This window comes from Lontra canadensis, unplaced genomic scaffold (genome assembly GCF_010015895.1).
Source record: "Lontra canadensis isolate GAN:19392208 unplaced genomic scaffold, GSC_riverotter_1.0 scaffold28, whole genome shotgun sequence".
NCBI classification, from domain to species: domain Eukaryota; kingdom Metazoa; phylum Chordata; class Mammalia; order Carnivora; family Mustelidae; genus Lontra; species Lontra canadensis.
This window is the reverse complement of record NW_022631022.1, coordinates 10,601,877-10,621,132: the sequence shown is the minus strand read 5'-3', so window position 1 is coordinate 10,621,132 and position 19,256 is coordinate 10,601,877. Positions and strand designations below refer to the sequence as shown.

General features: G+C 44.3%; 1 protein-coding gene across 3 annotated transcripts in view; it reads left to right on the top strand.

Moving 5' to 3' along the window:
• MYZAP (myocardial zonula adherens protein) overlaps positions 1-9,446 on the top strand; it is an 87,732-nt gene extending 78,286 nt beyond the window's left edge. For 2 of the 3 annotated variants that reach the window (XM_032864855.1, XM_032864854.1), the window contains exons 12-13: positions 261-361; positions 8,531-9,446. In XM_032864855.1, coding sequence (XP_032720746.1) covers positions 261-361; positions 8,531-8,627 — 198 coding nt within the window. In that variant the 3' untranslated portion in view covers positions 8,628-9,446. Of the gene's footprint in view, positions 1-260; positions 362-1,886; positions 1,968-8,530 lie in introns of all 3 variants that reach the window. The other variant, XM_032864856.1, reaches the window with a different exon arrangement.
• Positions 9,447-19,256: the final 9,810 nt, after the last annotated feature.

The following is a 19,256-nucleotide window of genomic DNA, read 5'->3' as shown; positions in this document are numbered from 1 at the left end:
ATTAAACATAGAAAAGGATATTTTGCTTGTTTCCATTGATGTAAAATTGGATACATATGTGTGTACATGCACAGAAAGCTATCTGTAAGGAAGCAAGCAATCTATTTCTGTAATTCCTATTGTGTAAGATGCTCACTAAATATGTCATGATAGATGTCTGTGGTATAGGGGAAAATTGGATGACACATATAAATTGTATCATGCATGTTTGTGGGGGAACCTATTTGCTTGACTAAAAGTACTTTTCTCCTCCTCTCTAGAATAACGAACTACAAAGCAGATTGGACTATTTAATGGAAACCCAGGCCAAGCCTGAGGTGGAGACCAGAGAGATTGGAGTGGGCTGTGATCTTCTCCCCAGGTATTTGGGAATTTCCTATTTTCCTGACTCAAATTCCTCTCTGACTTAAGAAAAATACTTTACGGGGCTGTGATTACCAGAACTGCATTCTTTCTATCAAAAATAGTTCTGCAAAGATAAACGGCAGCTGGGGGCATTGTGCAGGGCAGAGGGGGTAGCAAAGAGAAGCCTGGGGAAGCCACGTCCCAGAGAGAGACATGGGCCCTGGCAGGAAGTGAATGCACTGGTTCCTCTGTCCACTCATTCATTCACTCAGCAAACATCTGCTGAGCACCTTACCTGTGCCAGAGGCTTAGGGAGAGGAAGGAGGTTGGGTTCCCAACCCACAGTCTGGGAAGGGAGACAAACACAGAGGCAGGCATTTACAACACTGCAGGAGGGACCTGCGAGGTGCTTTGGTAGCACAGAGGAGGAAGGGTCTAAAGCTTGAACAAATTCATCTCTGCCCCAGAGCCATGACACAGTCCAGTACTGGCTCAGTGTCATGAATAAATTGAGCGGTTTCAGTCACGACAGATGAACAAGAACCACAACCTTGTTGGTTCAGTTGCGTTCCTGAGCTTGAGGACTGACCTATTTGTCCTTAAACTGCTCCACACACCATGCCTGGGTCTCTCCTTAGTAAAATTAGAATCTGGGACCCAGTAACCCACCCACCATCTCCAGGTGCTTGCAACTGTGCTCAGCCCAAAGAGGACATAAAACAAGGTGAGAATGAGGATGCCCTCGGCTGACGGCATGTGGCCTGTGTAACCAAAGTCCCAAAGTACCCCAACTACTCTGTGTAGGAGGGTGAATTCCCATGGGATCAGGGGCATTTGGGTGTGTTGTGTTAGATAGCAGCAGGCCACAGAAGTGCAGAATCCTGGAACCTTGAATGGTTCGATCTGGCGGGAAAGGGTTGTGAGCCCATCACCGAGCTGGGATGTCAGATACCTTGGATTTAGTACTCGCGAGCAACATGATGCGATCAGGCCGGACCGTCTTTGCTGGAGCCTCCGTTTCCCAATCTGCAAAGTCAGTGGTTTTGAGTAGATTTCTCAGGTTTAACAGGCTCAAGCAGGGAAAAAGATACGTAAATAGACTCAAGGTCTCATTAATATCAGGGGCGAAGTCCATGATAAAAATACGGCTGAAAAGAATGGTCATGTCCAGGGCCTCCTTCTGAAATATAAATAGTTTGGCCATTTCTCTCCTCTTTTATTTTTCAGGAACCAAGTGGTTTAGTCCACTTTAATTGCCCACATAATAAATCTTGTTTGGCTTAAGATGGGTGCAAAACTATGTCTGAAACCAATAAATTGTTTGTTTTGTAATTCCCATGTTTTGGCTTAAAACAGGGTTTTCAATTTGTATGCTGAAGGATAGCCTGAAGCAAACTTTTATGGCTAAGTTATGAAACCACAAAGCGGTTTTCATAATGGAAGTGCTGACAGACCCTTAACTTATGGCCATGGTGAACTTGGAAGCCACTTCAGCATCTAAAAGCAGCTTTTCCATAAATGTAACATTTGGTTTCCCCCAGGATCCATCTTAGCACTTTCACTGCGTAGGTCAGTCAGCAGAGGAAATGAAAGCTACGTATCCGCATTTCCGAAAAGGCAGGGTAAGGTTCCATTCGTTTCCTCTCCGATATTTATTAAGTGCCTACTATGTGAAAGGTGCCACACGGGTCTGAGTGGGAAGGAGCACGGGGTCTTTAGAAAATTCAGAGCAGCATTTTCCCACCTGTGCTTCTCGGAGCTGCCTCACTAGGCTCCGGGCTCCACGCTGGGGCTCAGGGAGAGGCCTCCGGATGCCTCAGGGTGAGGGAGGGGAGCAAAGAGCTGCTGGCCTGCGGGGACCCTTCCCCTCCTGAAAAACTAAACGACACAAAACTGAGAAACTCAGCTTTTAGTGTGTTTTAGATGTTGGATCCCAAATAAGATTTTGTTTGAATAAAGAAACTGGAACCCCCTGGTTGGGTTTAATCCCCATGTTTGATAGATCCCAAAATTGAGGCTCAGAGAGGTAAGTGATTCACTGGAAGCCACACAGCCAGGATCAGAAGCAAGCCTTTGGAATCCTGGTGTGGTACGTGTGTCATTTTAAAATAATAAACAGGGTTGGGGCGCCTGGGTGGCTCAGCGGGTTAAAGCCTCTGCCTTCGGCTCAGGTCATGATCCCAGGGTCCTGGGATCGAGCCCCACATCGGGCTCTCTGCTCAGCGAGGAGCCTGCTTCCTCCTCTCTCTCTGCCTGCCTCTCTGCCTACTTGTGATCTCTGTCAAATAAACAAATAAAATCTTAAAAAAAATTTATTAAAAAAATAATAAACAGGGTTGCTAAATTGTATTATGTATGTTCTAACAAAATTCCTCGTTCTTTTTTTTTTTTTTTTTTTAAGATTTTTTTATTTGACGGAGAGAGAGATCACAAGTAAGCGGAGAGGCAGGCAGAGAGAAAGGAAGGGAAACAGGCTCCCTGCTGAGCAGAGAACCCGATGCGGGGCTCCATCCCAGGACCCTGAGATCACGACCTGGGTCAAAGGCAGAGGCTTAACCCACTGAGCCATCTAGGTGCCCCAAAATTCCTGGTTCTTACTTTGACTTTGAACTTACATCTAATACAAGGTCCCATGGTGTCTTCCAGAATATTTTTAAAATGGCCCCCTCCAAAATGTTTTAGATCAAAGTATTGCATTAAGCCTTTCTTCTGCAGAGGAGTTTTGTTCTACCTGTTCTCTCACAGAGAACCTGGCAGTATGGTCCATTGGGGAGCCTCAGGCTATGGGGCTGCGCAGCCCAGCCAGCTGCCAGCCGAGCACAGCCTTAGGCAAGCACTTAATTGCTCTGAAGCCTTCATTATTTCATCCTTAAAGTGGGAACAAAGAGGACAATACCAAATCTCAGAGGGTTTCTAGGGGGACTAAATGTATATACAGCATTTAGCATGGTAACTGGTTAAGCACTTACTTAATAAAGAATAGGGATTATTACTATTAACTACACCAAAGCTCTGATTTTTCTTGTAAGACAATGGATCAAATATAAGTGAATTGGGGGACGCCAAGACAATTTCATTCACTTTTTACTGGTGGTTTTTAGTGATTTTGCTCAATGGACAGATGGTGCTTCAGTATGCGTTAAGCTCTCCAATTAAACTCTCCGTGCTTTGGAACCCTCTAGACAGTGCATAAAACTCTGGAAGGCCCCGCGATGGGTGAGGCCTCTGTCAGCTGAGATGTAAGAGTGGTCCTGGCATGTTCCGGTGCTGGGCACGCAGCCTCACGGGACAGGAGCGGGCCACCTCGGACTCATTTCTCCCTCCACCTGGAGGCCTTTTCATGCTGTCCTACTGCTAATAGTGTCTCCCTTACAATTACTGCTGCTCCATTTTTATGCTGGAAAAATTCAAAATCAGCCTTTACTGAGAGAGCCAGTTAAGCCCCTTTTGTGACCTCCTCCCCACACTGCCACCACTTCCCCATGTGTGCCAACTCTGTGGACTCCAGTGGACAGGGACCCTCGGCTCTCAGGCCAGTGCCCGTACAGGACTAGCCTAGCACTTTCTGGATGTTCCATAAACCTGTGTTAGACGATCTGCCTCTTGCTAACATCTACAGCTTTTTCTCAGTTTCTCAGCCGGAACTAGAAGATTCTGACAGTGATTCCCTCGGGAGGCTGCTGGGCTGGTGAGATAGGACACAGGCATAAAGCGCCCAGCAGGATGGGTGCATTTTCCTATTTCTGTTGATGCTGCCACCACCTTCCCAGGTCCCTGAGGTCGGTTCACTCCAGACACCGGTGCCCCCAGGACAGCTTCAGTGCCCGTACAGGGCTGTCTGTCTCCTCCCTTCAGTCCCACTGACACCAGCCTGCTGGAGACCTGGGCTCTCTAGGTCTAGTCAACTGAAGACCACCTTCTGCCTCCAGTTTCTCCTCAACTCCTTCCCCTCTTCATCCAACCCTTGCATTCCATACGTTTCTAGAATGCAGAGATCTTACAGCAGAGCAAGGAGGGAGGGAAGGGGGGAGAAGGCATTCACTGTGATTTCAGAGGCTCTTAAACAGCTATTTTTTAAAGAAAAGACACAAGAGTTTGATTTAAAGTTTCGATACATGTTAGTGAAAGCCACTGAGAGCAATTTCCAGCCCGCTAGCCTTCCTTCAAAGAGAAAGATGAAAAACAAGAAAGAAAAAGAAATTTTTTCTCCTTGCCCCTTAATGACACTTGGTCTCCAGCAAGCTCAGAAATTATGTCTTAATGGGTGTGATGTAATGAAAAATATTCCCAGTGGTCATAAGTGCCGGGCACATAGTAAGGGCTTTAAAGTGCCAACATGTTCAGACTTCTGTTGTAGAAACCAGAACACAAAGTAATTTTTGTCACTTATTTGCTGACTCTGCTGTTGTTTCCCCCAGGGGACCTGCCTCTTTCTGGACTAACAAAAGGTTACCAATAGCCTTAATTTGTTAAAGAAAGTGGTTGAATTTCAGTTGTGGTTCCAATCATTTGTGTTCTTGAAATCCTGTTGTTTCCTGGTCATCAACCAAATAAAATACCTCACTGCTTTTTGAAAGGCTGGGATATCCGAGCCTCTTTTGGAAACTCAGAAAGCTCACCTTTATAAATATTTCTGCCTTTTACAGGCTTTTAGGGTATTATCACCAGAGACCATTTCTGCTACGTGGAATTTTCATAGTGGTTGGCAAAGTCACCATCTGGCTTCTGCCCCAGCACTCCACTAAATTGTCCAGTCAGGTCCCTGGGGACCCCTGAATTCCCAGATCTTGTGGGCTCCTCTGTGGCAGGTGACACTGTGACCACTCATTCCTGGAAATCCCTTTTCCTCTGGTTTCCTTCAACATCCATACATTTCGTGATAGCTCTGTGCCTGGCCTGAGGGAGCTGCTGGAGTCATGAAGATGAGTGTGGTTTTCAGCCTTCAGGAAACTATGACTAGTAGAGGATGTGCAGACCAGAGGGGGTCAATGGGGTGCTTCCAGCAGTGCGTCAGAAATCTAGGGGCCTTGGGTGGCTCAGTCGGTTAAGCACCTACCTTTGGCTCAGGTTATGATCCCAGAGTCCTGGGATCAAGCCCCCCCGCTCCCCCCCACCATAGCAACAGGGAACTCTGCTCAGTGGGGTGCCTGCTTCTCCTTTTTCCCCCAGCTAGTCCTCTCTCTCACGTTCTCTCTTGCACATGCGTATGCTTTCTCTGGCTCATATAAAATCTTAAAAAAAAAAAAAAAAAAAAGCCAGGGCGCCTGGGTGGCTCAGTGGGTTAAAGCCTCTGCCTTCCAGCTCAGGTCATGATCCCAGGGTCCCGGGATCGAGCCCCACATCGGGCTCTCTGCTCAGCGAGGAGCCTGCTTCCTTCTCTCTCTCTGCCTGTCTCTTTGCCTACTTGTGATCTCTGTCTGTCAAATAAATAAATAAATAAATAGTCTTTAAAAAAAAAAAGCCTATATGACAGCCCTTTTCAAGGTCTATGTGGGGGAGGGTAGTTTGGAGGGTATGGAAAAGACATATTGAATCTCTTGGGGAGAGACATGTGAAGTTTCGAATTTCCCCCAAGCTTCTAATACACCCCACGAAGCAGCTGTAAGCCACCTACAGTTGAAAATCACCACAGCATAGTGGGAAATGTTAACGGCTAGGAAAGTTTAGCAAAAGGGGACCTTGTGGAGGCAGAAAATTTGAGCACCACTGCTCAAGGAAATGGACAATAAGCACAAAAAGAAAGATCATTTCTATCCCTGGGGTACGGAATCTGGAAAATTGTCATACAGGAGGTGATGTTCGGTTTAAGTCTCGAAACGCAGGCAGAGAATCATCAGATCCATTGGATTAGGGAAACAGTCAAGACAGAGGGGATGGCATGAGAATGGCAGTGTGGCTATGGTGACAATTGGGTTTCTTAGCAAGGCCAGACAGCAGATATGACAGGAGATGGCAGAGGACCTCTAAGACCATGCACAGGAGGTTAGACTTCGTCCTGGAAGCAATGGGGAGACTTGGAAAAGTTTTAAGAATGGTATTACTGCCTCGCTCATGAGGAAGCTCTCTGACCGCAAACTGGGTAGAGGATTTAAGGAGGAAGACCATTTAGAACAGTACTCCAGGATTCAGAGAGAGATTCTGAGAGCCTGAACCAGGGCAGTGGCTGAGGGAATAGAGAAGACACATGACAAAACAGTTAAGGAGGCAGAATCCACATCGCTTTAGGAATGACAGGCTACGGGCTGTTCAGGGAAGGGAGCGGACTCCTATCTCATACACGCCACGGCATTATGGGGAGAAGGAATGTAGCTGCTGTAACAAAAGCCCACAGACCTCCGCTTAGCAACATCAAGACTGATTTCTCCTGTTACAGAGCAAGGCTGGTTGACAGGGGCCTCGCTGCAGTCATTCCGAGCCCGGATTCTTCCAGCTGCTCATCCTGCCTGGGCTTTGGAGCCCTCTCGGACCCCCCACTCTATCTTCTGCATGAAAGGGAAGAGACTGGGCAGAGAGGATGATGTAAGAGGATTTTATGAGTTAAACCTGGAAGAGAAAATTCTCTCTTCTAGTTTCATATACATCATTTCCGTCCTTTTTAGGCACATGGCCCATCAAATTGCAAAGGATGCTGGGAAAGGTAGTTATGTGTCCAGGAGGAAAAAGAAATGGAAGATTTTCTCCATCTCAGCCACCAAATCCTGGTTAATTCTACTTCCCCAGTATCTCCTTACCCTTTCCTTGCTACTTGACCTCCAGTGCTACAGTTAGAATTCAAGTTCTCACGATCAGTCTTCCACATCCTAAATAGCAAAAAAAAAAAAAAAAAAAAAAATCTAACATTCTGCCTCCGGACTAAGCCCTCTGCAGTCATCCCTCAGTGAAGCTGAGGAATCTTGCTCGAATAAAAAGATGAGCTTATCCTGCCCCTCCTTACAAATATTTAGTGGCTCTGTGTCCCCTTCTAAACTCCTTAGCCGGGCACACAGAGCCCTTCTCACTGGGCCTCGTCTTCTGTCACTTTCCACTACGAACTCTTCGCTCCAGTTCTGCCAAACGTGTCCCCTTTCCACAGCCATGGCCCCTGTGCTCACCTTTTGCTCTTGCACACCCTATCCCTTCTGCCTGAATTCCCATCTCCTCCTTGACCACTTGAGGCTCGCCTAGGCAACCTGCAAGATTCCGCTCTCTGCACATTTCCAGATGCCCTCCTAAGTGCTGCTAACTTGTTCTGTCCTCAGTGTGCCCATGATATGTTAATTCTTATATTGCTCACAGTCCTGACAGGCCAGGAAGACCGAAGAGAACAAGGGGCAGTGGCACACTCTGGGGCTAGTACAGCGGAAGTGGTTACCAGCCTGGGCCTGAAGAGGCAGGGGGAGGAAGCCAGGAGGACAGACAATGGGGACAGCTGCAAGCTGTGGCCTTTGCTAGGGGAATTCAGCCAATTACCAAGCTGCAGCCTGGCTGGGAGGGAACACAGGTCCTGACTGCTCTGTCCTTCCAGTCTCTCATCCCCTGCTACCAGTTCCCAGCCGGTCAGAATCAACCAGAAGCTAAGGGGTAAGGGAGCCCATTGATGCTTACCACTGAAACTGATCAGTTTCCCAAGGGCACAGAGGTGGAGACAGGGGAGAGTAATCTGAATGGGTAAAAGGAGACTATCCAGCAGAGCTCATCACGTGTCTCTCAGAGCACCTAACACATTACTTATTTATGTACATCTGTTTCCCACCAAATTAGGAGTTCCTTAAATATATGTTTTTTTTTTTTTTTTTTTTTCTGAATTATCGATGCTTAGCACAACCTTTGAAAGTTGCTGAAGGGTTGCTTGGGTGGCTCAGTTGGTTAAGTGTCTGATTCTTCATTTCAGCTCAGGTCATGATCTCAGGGTCCTGGGATCCAGCCCTGCAACCATCTCTCTGCTCAGCAGGGAGCCTGCTTAAGATTCTCCATCTTCCTCTCTCTACTCTCCTTCAGCTCTGCTCTCTTTCTCTTGCTCTAAAATAAATCTTAAAAAGTTGCTAAAAATAAAGGCCCCTCTTATAATACTTAAATGGAAAATTCAAATATCAGTTTATAAAATTGTAGGGTACAGCGCTGGCAAAACCTTCCTGGAGTTGCCTTACAATGAAGAGTATGGACAGTTTTGTTCCATCTTCCTGACCGGCCTTTTCTCATTTCTCAGCCCAACAGGTAGGACTCGTGAAATCTCGATACCTTCCAGGAACTACACTCCATACACACGGGTCTTGGAGTTAACCACGAAGAAAACACTGACTTAGGCACGTGGAGACACACACTTTGTACGGATGGACAAAAGCCCTGGAACCGTGTGGCTCGAGGTCTGGGAAGGGAGGCTTCTGCTTCCTCCTATCCAAGTTTCAGCCAGAAAGGAGACTGCTGAGGTTCTAATCTACTTCTAAAACATGAAGGAAAAGTGAGGCAGAAGGGGAGGGCAGGAGAGAGAGCTTTCAAGGGCATATTTCAAACACCCAACCATGCTTTACTGGGCCATCATTAGCTTTCCAAGTAGACACTGAAATTCTGTCAGAATTCCCTCACAATTTATTTTCTGGTTCACTAGCCTTCGGTTGGAAGGAAAAAGGGCATTAATTTGAAATTTCAGGTTATTCACGCCAGGATCATTTGTTACAGCGTGAAGGTTTTATTCGCCCATAAAAGTATTAGAAGCGATGTTTCTCTGGTGCCAAGAAGCCTGTCCATAGGTGCAGGGGCACCTGGGGATACCTGACCCTGCCAGGGAAGGGTGCTCACTCCTCTTGGTCCCCAGGATCTGTATGGAATTGTGGGAGCCACGGGTGGAGACTGGCCTCCTGCGGGCACAAGTGCCTCGTTCTCATGTGCTAATCCTTGGTTTAATTTGTGCCTTATGCCTTCATGGGGCTCACTGAAATCAATGTATTTATTTCACCTGTGATTTTTTCTTCCCTTTCTCACTTTAACTGAATTTTTTTGTATGTTGTGAAAAGGTAATCATTGAATGTTTTCAGTATCAATTGTTTTTTTAAAGTAATTTGTTCACGCATGTTCTACTCTGATATAACCTATGTCACATATGTTTAATAAATGCCATGTATTTTCTTCTACCTATGTTGTCTCTGGATTTTATCCATGACCAGGTAGCAGGGGTAGAGAGCAGAATGGGGCTCGGGCGTGTTGAAGTCAGGGTACAGTGATCTTTCTTTCAGTACAGTCCATAGAGGCATTTATAAACCTTAAGTTAGGGTGTGTGTGTGTGTGTGTGTGTGTGTGTGTGTCTATGTGTGTAAACCCTGAAAGTTATTTAGTTAACTCTAATATTACATAGTAATTTTATCTTCCTGAAGTAAAAAACAGTTTTGTATGCAAGGTTTTGTCCTAAAAATAAATAAATAAATAAATAAATAAATAAATAAATAAAACAAACAAACAAACATCCTATAATAATGCCTCTATCAATGTTTTCATTTCAATCCTTCTTGGCTTTCTTAAAACACATGCACATACTTTTTATCTTGTTTTGTATTTAAAACACATATGGCACTATATTGAAAGGCAAAATCATGATATTTAGGAACGTGGCCTCTGGAGACTGAGCTCAGTCACTAGTGTGTGCTTTGGGCAAGTTATAGAACCTCTTCGAGCTCCTGTTAGGTGGGATACATGATAGTTCTTTCCTAGCTGGAGTTGGTGGGAAGATTAAATGAGTTACTATCCATGAAGTTCTCAAATAGTGCTTAGTACCCAGTAAGCACTTAATAAATGCTGTTCTCATGACATACTTTGTGATCTTTTTTTCACTTACTGCATTATGACCATTCTATACAGGTATGGATATATAGAGCTAGGCCACCGTTTCTTACAGTTAACTGGATTCCATATTATTGATGTACTATGATTTACTCGACCTACCCACCCATGTTGGGATTTGGGAAGTTATCTTTACTTTTTTTAAGCAGTCCTCTGATGAATCATCTTGTACACACACCTTTGTACACTTGCCTAATTACTCTCTCAGGATAAATTCCTAGAAGAGGAATCACTGGGTCGGGTCAAAAATCATGCAGACTTAAGTCTTTTGGTGCATATGGTCCAGTTGGGCCTGTTGAAATCTGTGTCCACGTAAATTCTTACAACAGGATAAGAATGGGGTTTCCTGACCCCTTTGCCAACACTGGGAATGAGAAATGAAGAAGTGTATAAAGTTGCTTGCTTTAGGCAGACCTGTCCCCCAAACAGGCAGTGAAAAAAGTTCCTTCAGGATATTGCCTTTGGATCCCTGAGCTGAGGGACTGTGCAGGTGTGAGCTGCAGGCCTGTAGGCGTCCCCGGGGCCCAGAGAGAGCATGGGCAGCAAACAGGAAACAGGCCTGGGCTGCAAGGGAGTGGGGCTTTCCCTCAGGATCCTGGAATCAGAGAAAGCCTGCTACTTAGTCAGAGGCAAGAGCCAGCCATGGAAACAAAAAATTCAGGCCATGCAACTGAGTTTGCATCTGGGTGGGACTGGCCCCAGAGCACAGATTTCAGGGCTGGCCAGCAAGAGGCACATTTAAGAAGTGCTTGGAGTTGCGTGATACGATGTGCCCTCCTCCCTCTAGGGGGTGCACCAACCAAGGCTGGCCTCTGAGTGGACGGTGAGTCTACCCTGGGAACCCTCTTCCTCTCCAACAAATGCTATCTTCCTGCTCCAGGAGCTCTAGGGTGGTCCCCCAAGGGCAAAGGGTGAGGTGGGGGCACGTGGCAGGAAGGGCAGGATTCCTTCCTGTCTTGGCTGAGACCACATCCGACCACAGCACTCTTCTTGATATCCAGACTCAGAGGCCCAGTTCAGTTCAATCAGCACATGCCAGGTGCCACCTGCCAGATGGGGGGGCGGGGAGGGGAGACAGGTATATGCACCTCGAGACCCTCGCCTCTCCAAAATAGTTCCCAGTCTGTTTCCTCCCGATCTCTACTGTCTTTGAATCCCCGGGGGCTTTTTTCCGAGCCTTCTCTTGTCCTATTACATCTACTGACTGATCATCACGTCCACTTCCGGTCTCTCTTGTGATGTGAGCTCCTTGGGGGTAATTTCCCATCAAGGAGGGGATTCATTGCAAACCTCGATAATCATGAAGAAATCTACAAATGGAAAGTCTTCCAGAAAGAGCCCTGGCTGGGTTAATACAGGAGACCAAGAGCTACTAATCTAGGCCCAGCATATATCCACTAAATCTTTGCAACCACTCATTCTCTGTGGAAGATGTTACTAGTGCTATTTTGCAGACAAGGAAAATGGAACTCAAAGAGAGATGAAAATTGCCTGAAACCACGTGGGCCTGATTCCAGAACACAGGTGGGAAGCTTGGAGTAAGTCACAATACCCATTTGGTCAGGCCTGTTTCAGGCTCAGGGCTCCCATAAGCAGTTTTGCCTAGAAATGGAATTACATCCCCCTCATAGGCTGGCTGTGCAGCTCACATGAAAGACCCTGGAAAAATTCTCCAGCACTGTGCCAGAGACATGCCCACAGTTGATACCTGCCATTATCACTATAATTACTGGGAAGGAGGTGTTGTTGCATCAGGAATATTTGCAAATTTAAGGATTTCCTATTGGACACAGACTAGAAACTCAATGAATCCTAGTGAGTGGGACTGTGCAGGAGGGACATAGGGGGAAAAAATGGATAAACAGATTCAATAAACTGTAGTCTCCTTCTCCTCATATTCGAATTTGAGGATAACTCATTTGAATTGGTCAGAGAAGGAAAAACCCCAAAGGGAGACTAGAGAGGAAAGAGAGGCGAGGGGCAAAAAGACCAGAGGGAGACTAGCCGTTAAATTTGGGGGTAATTTGTTGGACGGGATTAGATTACTAATACGTGGTGTAGAGTATAAATTGTTTTAGCACCATTGTTGAAAAGACGACCCATTTTCCCCTGAATTGCTTTAGTACCACTGTTGAAAATCAACTGGCCATAGATGCATTGGTCCATTTCTGTACTCGCTACTTTGATATACTGATCTATTTGCCCATCTTATTCTAATACGGCTTGAAGTCACATGGTATAGGCTCTAAGACTTTGTTCTTCTTTTTCAAAGTTGTTTTGGCTATTCTAGGTCCTTTGCATTTCCGTATGAGTTTTACAGTCCATCCATGTCTACCAAAGGCTCCGGGATTTTGACTGGCATTGCACAGAACAGACAGATCATCAAGGAGAACCTCACTGCTGAGTGGGGCACCTGGGTGGCTCAGTTAAGTGTCTGACTGTTGGTTAGGGCTCACGTCTTGATCTCATGGGTCCTAGGATTAGGCTCTGTGCTGAGGGGGCCTGCTCAAGATTCTCTTTCCCACTCTCCGTCCCCTCCAACCGCCACTTGCATGCTCTCTCAAATAAATCTTGAAACAAAACAAAAAAAAAAAACAACCAAGCAAACAAAAAAACCCCTCACTGCTGAGTGTCAGGCCAACTTGGAGCAATATCAGGGCCTAGCTGAGAGTACTAGATCAGATCCTGAACGTTGGGGCTGCTTCTCCCTTCTCCAGCTGGGAAGGTACCAGGTAAAAATTTCCAGAATGTATTTTGATAAAGTATAATCTTTGTGGAATTCTGAACAAAATATTCTAAGAAACATTAATTTGTGCCCAAGGGCCATAAAACTCATGTAATTTGAATGCAATAAAATATAAATAAATAGCAAACAGTTCTTAGGGGTTTTCTCTTAATTTTTCAACACATACTTCAGAGTTTTAACATATAGCATTTATAGCATTCACCTTCCTGAATTAGGGGTGGGAGGGGGTTAAGATATAATTAGTAGGCAATTTTTTGGCCCTGGGACTTTTCTTGTAAATGTTTTCTTTGGCAGCCATACTCTTGAGAACAGGAAGTTACTCTCTTGTTACAGATTTAAGACTTTTCTGAGCCAAATAACAGAAAGCTGGATTAGTTCTGAAATGAAGAGGGAAAAAAAAAACAACTCTAGGCTCTTGCTGGAGATTAATGACATCTTGCAAATATTTTAATTCTCTCCTTTCCTCTTAACTTGCCACCTCCTAAACAAAACACATTCAGCCTGAAAAACTTAACTGGTCACTTTGCGGCCCAACCCTAAAATAAAATATCTTTATGGTACCCACGAATTTATTTAAACATTTTTGGGGGGCTGGGGAAGGAAATTAGGGTTGTCTCAAGTTAACTTTTTTTTTGTCTCCAAATCCCTAAAATGGAATTGAAAATAGAAAAAAAAATAGTCATTAAAGATGATGTTTCCACGGAGATCATAAAAATTCATCATTTTGACTTTTTAAAGTTTTTAATAGAGAAAAATGTTATATCAAGCTTTGTAAAAAATGACTTTGAGATGCATACAAATAATTCTTTAGAAAATGTTCAAAATAACAGAATTATAACATCTGACTATAGCACTTTTTAGTTTGACTATAAAACAAAGCAACTGGTTTCCTCCCAGAAAAGGGTCTTTTTTAGTTAAAATTCGTCTTTTACACCAAATTCTAGAGGAAAAAAAAAACTGTAATCACAATGAAATTTATAATCTAAGGGAACATTAATTCTATAAATTATTTGAGAATCATTTGTGGCGATTCTTGTTTTAAGATTTTATTTATTTGCGAGAGAGTATGTAGAAGGGGCAGAGGAAAAGAATCTCTAGCAGATTCTCCACTGAGCACAGATCCCCACATGGGGCTCCATCCTGGGATCCTAAGATCATGACCTTAGCTGAAATCAAGAGTCAGATGCCTAACTGAGCCACCCAGGCACCGTGTTTGTGGGATCTGTAAAACATAGAAGACCTTAGGAAAACTGACATTTGGAGGTAAAGAACCCTTTCCTGTAACAAGTATGTATTTTGTACTAGTGACCTAGGGTGTTTCCATAGGATTAATTGTAGCCTCTCAGAAAAAATGCTGGGCAAAATTTTTCATTTATACTTGCATGACAAACCCAAAGTCAAATGCCCTGGTCCCAGGGTCTGCATGGAGGTGCAAAGGTCTGGTATAGGCTGGTTGGGAGAATGTATACCCAGATGATAAGTACACACCATCTTAAAGTCACTCAAATTCACGATTCTGAGAAACTCAATTCTGAAAAAAAAAAAAAAATCCATTTGTAGATTGGATGTGGCCACAGACCCACAATTTGCAACCCTTTATTTATATTATCTAATGTTTTTTTCCTATGAATTATAAAAAAAATACTTGTACTTTTAAAGCACCTTTTCCTCTAGTCTGCTTGAAATGATGTTCCTCCCACATCATTCATTATAGTTTGCTTGTCTTCTACTATTTTGACAACTTCAGGGTTTTTTTTTTAAACCTCATAAACAATCTTAAATTACTCAGAGCTGTCAACCACTAGATATAAAAATTAAATTAAGCTCAAGAATTCTAGGTGATGGAAGACACTATCCAGTTCCAGAAGATATGGGCAAGTATGGGAGTACAGCAAGGGTTGATAAAACCTGAAACGTCATCAATGTTGGATGAGTATTTATTTAAAGGGAGCTACTTGCTTCCTGGTTTACTGCATACCAAATATTTCTTCAACATTTATGAGCTTAAATAGATGCAGATGTTGCCGAAGAATGTATCATAACATTAATCACCCTAGAATCATATAATTTAAGTGTTGAAAGGTAGCTTGGAGTTTGTCTGGTTCAATACCATCATTTAAAACAGAAGAAAATGGAGATCCAGAGAAATTCACGGACTGGCCACAAAGCTAGTGGTGCGTAAACCCCCTCACCACAAAAACACAGTTGGGGATTGACAACCGCCCCTTCAGTTCTTGGATCTGGATCACTTTCACTGTCCTAGATACTAGGCTTAACTATCTTCTCCTCCAAATTTTTAGGAAGAAAAATCAAGGACTTTTTCTTCTTCTGAATCATTCTCCTATGTATCCCATGGGTGTCCCTTGTACCTCCCCCCTTCTTCCTGTAGTTGAAACTTTTCAGAGTTGTGTTCCTTTCCATGCAAGACAGAACATTAAAGGTGATCAGACACTTGATTCTGGTGAGGCCTCATGAGAGGAAAGGCACACTCAGCTTTCTCTAACTCCATCCTCCTGCCGGCCACCACTTTATTTCATAGCCTCTGACAGACATGAGACTCCAAAGAGTGAGATATATGGTGTGCTGACATTGTAGTAGAGGCCTGGTTCTTCTTCCCCTCCATGAAAGGCACAACTCTGAACTCCCTCCCCTGAAACACTTGAAATTATACCATCTCACGCTTTTGGGACTTTGCAAACTTACCTTCTTACTCTTCTACTTTCTGATAAATATAGGATAACATATTCCCTGAGCACAAGTATATCTGAGTGTATTTCTTAATGAAGTTATTTTATAGTCATCTTTTGGTACACCGTGTACTCCCACACACGTGGGACAAAGTCCATGTACATATGGGAGGTGTGCCCTCCAGCATGGAATATGAACCAATTCTAAGAGAAGTTTGGTTTTGACATTCTCCTTTTTTGCCCAATCTCCACTTTTTCCAAATCCTGGATAGGTGGTCCTCTGGGGTCTTCCTGCTATGTAAACCCTGTTGTAATACTCTCTGTGGTCTATTCTTCCTCTCTGATTGTTCAAAATTCTCTCAAATTCCCCTCTTGTCCTCCTATCAAATTCCACTCTTTTAGTGTAGGTTATCACCTCAGCTAGCCTTTTGTCAGAGTGGTTTGGAACCAATTCATACTCATGTGTAAATGGCTGATAGGTTGTGATCAAAACAGGTTGTGGCCTATCTATGATCTCAAAGGAAAATCCTTGTTAAGCAGTAATCTTATTGCTGGAATTTCAGTCAATGTGTCAAAGGGAAGTGGAATAAGTCAAGGGTAGGGGAAGATATTTTAAATCAAGAATTTGTCTTGATTCTGACAAGATTCTTTGTCCTAAACTAAGAGGAGGGGTCTCAGCTACAATGTCTATGTAGCCTGCGCCACAGATCAGTACATGTGATCTTACAAGACTATTTTTTTTCTGGTTCATGAGTTTGTTCACATGAAAAAAAAAAAAATCACAGAAAGATGTTATTCAATCACAATCACTAACCAATAATCTTCATTATGTTTGTTAATTAAAGGTAAATTTACAATGAAATCAAACATTTAATTATTTTCCCCCTAAAACTATCTCTTCCCACACTATCACAAAGATCATAAAACACCGTGGTGGCCAGAAATGGGAGATTTGTCACCAAATAACACTCAACCATGTGAAAGTCTGAAGAGAAAAGAATTCTTTCCCTTCAACTTGAACCTTATTTGGCTGGGATTTTTCTCACCAGAGTCTTCCTATTTTTTTTCCATGGGCAACTGCCCCCTTGATTAATCCCATTTCCCTCAGCCTTAGTTTCTCCAAGCAGCTGAGCAAACAAAGATGCAGGCGTCCATTTTAACGTGCTTCCTCCCTCAAGCCCTCTGGGATGGGCTGTCTGTTCATCCTGTTCATAAACCAATGGCCTGAATGTGCTTGGAGAAAGCAGCAAGGATCTTCTGTCAGGATTAATTTTAATAGGCCACAGTCTGTTCCCCGGTAACCACAGCCCCAGTAAATGGCTTTAAATTACTATTTGCTGATAAAGAGGGAGATAGGAGTTGAAAATTTGGTTCCTCATTTCAAACAGTTTGGATAACTAATGCAAGAATTTACTTTTAGTGTGGACTACATGCATTTTACAGCCTAAGCCCCTGGGTAGCTGAGGAAAACCTTTTGTTGCAGTGGGATCACCGTAAAATACAAAGAGGGGAAATGTGACATTTTGTAGTATAGAATTCTAGAGCTAGAAGGGAAATGAAGAATTATCGGGTTATTTCTCAGCATAAGGCTCCTGATGAAGCTTTCTGTTTCTGATTTCTGTGCTGAGAAACTTTATCCCTACGGCCGCTCCCACCGTTCTGTCTCCTCTTTACTGGTTCCCTTCCTTTTCTTTTTCCGCTCTGCTCTTCTCATGCCTGATTCCACTTCCCTGTTGCCTTCTTCATTTCTCTCCCCTAACTGGCCAGGCTCCTGCCAGTTATTTGGAAAGCTCTGTGCCAAGGGACGGACAAAGTCGCAGGACGAGTGGCAGGAGGTCCTAGCACTGGTGTCTTCCTCTGTAAAGTGGGGCTCGTCTCCACCGCTCTCTGCTCATCAGAGAAAGCAGGTGGGGACTGCCTGGAGGAGCAGGTTTGGTAAACGGTACACAGATGTCAGCCGTTATTGTACAATGAAGTCTAAGGTTTACCATTCTTTATTAATTTTCATCAGCTACAGCCACTATGGTTTGTTTGAAAGTTCAGCATGTTCCATTCCCAAATGAATGCTGAAAGAAGAGAAAAGAAGAGAAAAGAAAGAAAGAAAAGAAAGAAAAAGAAATTGCTTCAACAGTGTTTATGCCTCTTGGTTCCCATGTCTCCCTCACATGCCCAGGACACAGCAAGCAGCACAGCAAAGGCCAGCCTTCCCTCTCCTCCGTCAGCCCTCTCCCTCTGAAGTCCTCATGGACCCTTGGTTTTCCTAACAGAGTGATGCTATCAGGCTCTGTATCAGTCAGGGTTCGTCAGAGAGACAGATACAGCAGCACATGTTGTAGATAATCATGGGAGCCAATTCCTTAAAATGAATCTCGGAGATTTGGTTCACATGCCTATCCCTGCAGGTAGGCAGCAGGCTGGAGAGGCAGAGAAAAACCACTAGTGCGGTTCAAGTCTGGAGGCTGTCTGCTGGCAGAATGCCTTCTTGCTCAGGGGAGGTCAGTCTTTATTCTACAAAGGGCTTCATCTGATTGGATGAGGCCCACGCACATTATGGGGGGCAATTTGTTTTACTCAAAGCCCACCGATGTGAACATTCATCTCAGCCAAAAAACACCTTCACCGAAACATCTGAGCACCATGACCTAGGCAACCGACACATAAAAGTAATAAAAGTTTCTTTTTTGGTGATCATTGTTCCCAGTGACTTTGTCTGCTTCAAATATCTGCCTATCCTCTCCTTTCCATTTTCTTGTGGGACTCACCTCCCACTAACCGTCATTTTGCTGCCCAGGTTCCTGCCATTTGACAGGAGCTGGGCTACATTTTTCCTTTATGCTTTCATCACCCAACACTGTCACTGTGACCGTATACCACTGACAATTCTAGGCAGAGAGACTGGGCATGCTTCTGTGTGTGCCCCTGCAGTGCTCCCCACATACACTCTGCGACGATGCCAGCACGGTGGCGGGACCATCTCCGGGAGCTGAGAGGCCCAACAAGTAGGGAATGAACACTTCAAATTTTTGCTACATTGATATTGGTGTTTCCCTCATCAGTATCCCAAGTGAAGGAAAAAAAAAATTTTTTATTTTTTTATTATTATTTTTTTTAAAGGAAGAAAACTATCCAGCAGCACTTAGAAGGAAAAGGACAGGTAAGGCCAGCATAGGGATACCTTTTAGAACCATTAGAGCAGTTCACTCAAGGAGCTGGACAGAGGCAATGAAGGCAATGCTGGGTATGTGAGGAGGCGTTAAAAGCGGTGGGAAGAGGGAGAAGTATCCAGAAAGAAGGTATTTAGACGGTGGGGTTGAGGAAAGAGAATAGCTGGGTATGAATACTTAGTTTCTGGATTGGGCAACTACGTGGACGGGGATGCCATTAAATGGGAATTTTAAAAAGGAAGAGTGAGTTGGGGGAAGGGAACATAAGTTCAGCTTTGGAGGAGTTGAACCTGAGGAATCTTTGGAACATCCAGGTAGGAAGGTCCTAACACTGGCTCTGATTCTAGCCTGAGCGCAAAAACCGCCAGAGCCGAAAATCCTGGAGAGACTGGTAGCATGGGATGGATGACAGGAGAGAGTTGTAAGGAGGAGGAAGTGGTCAACAGGCCAGAGGCAGCAAGGAGGAGAGAGACTGAAACTTTCTTCTTTGGATAGGACGACATG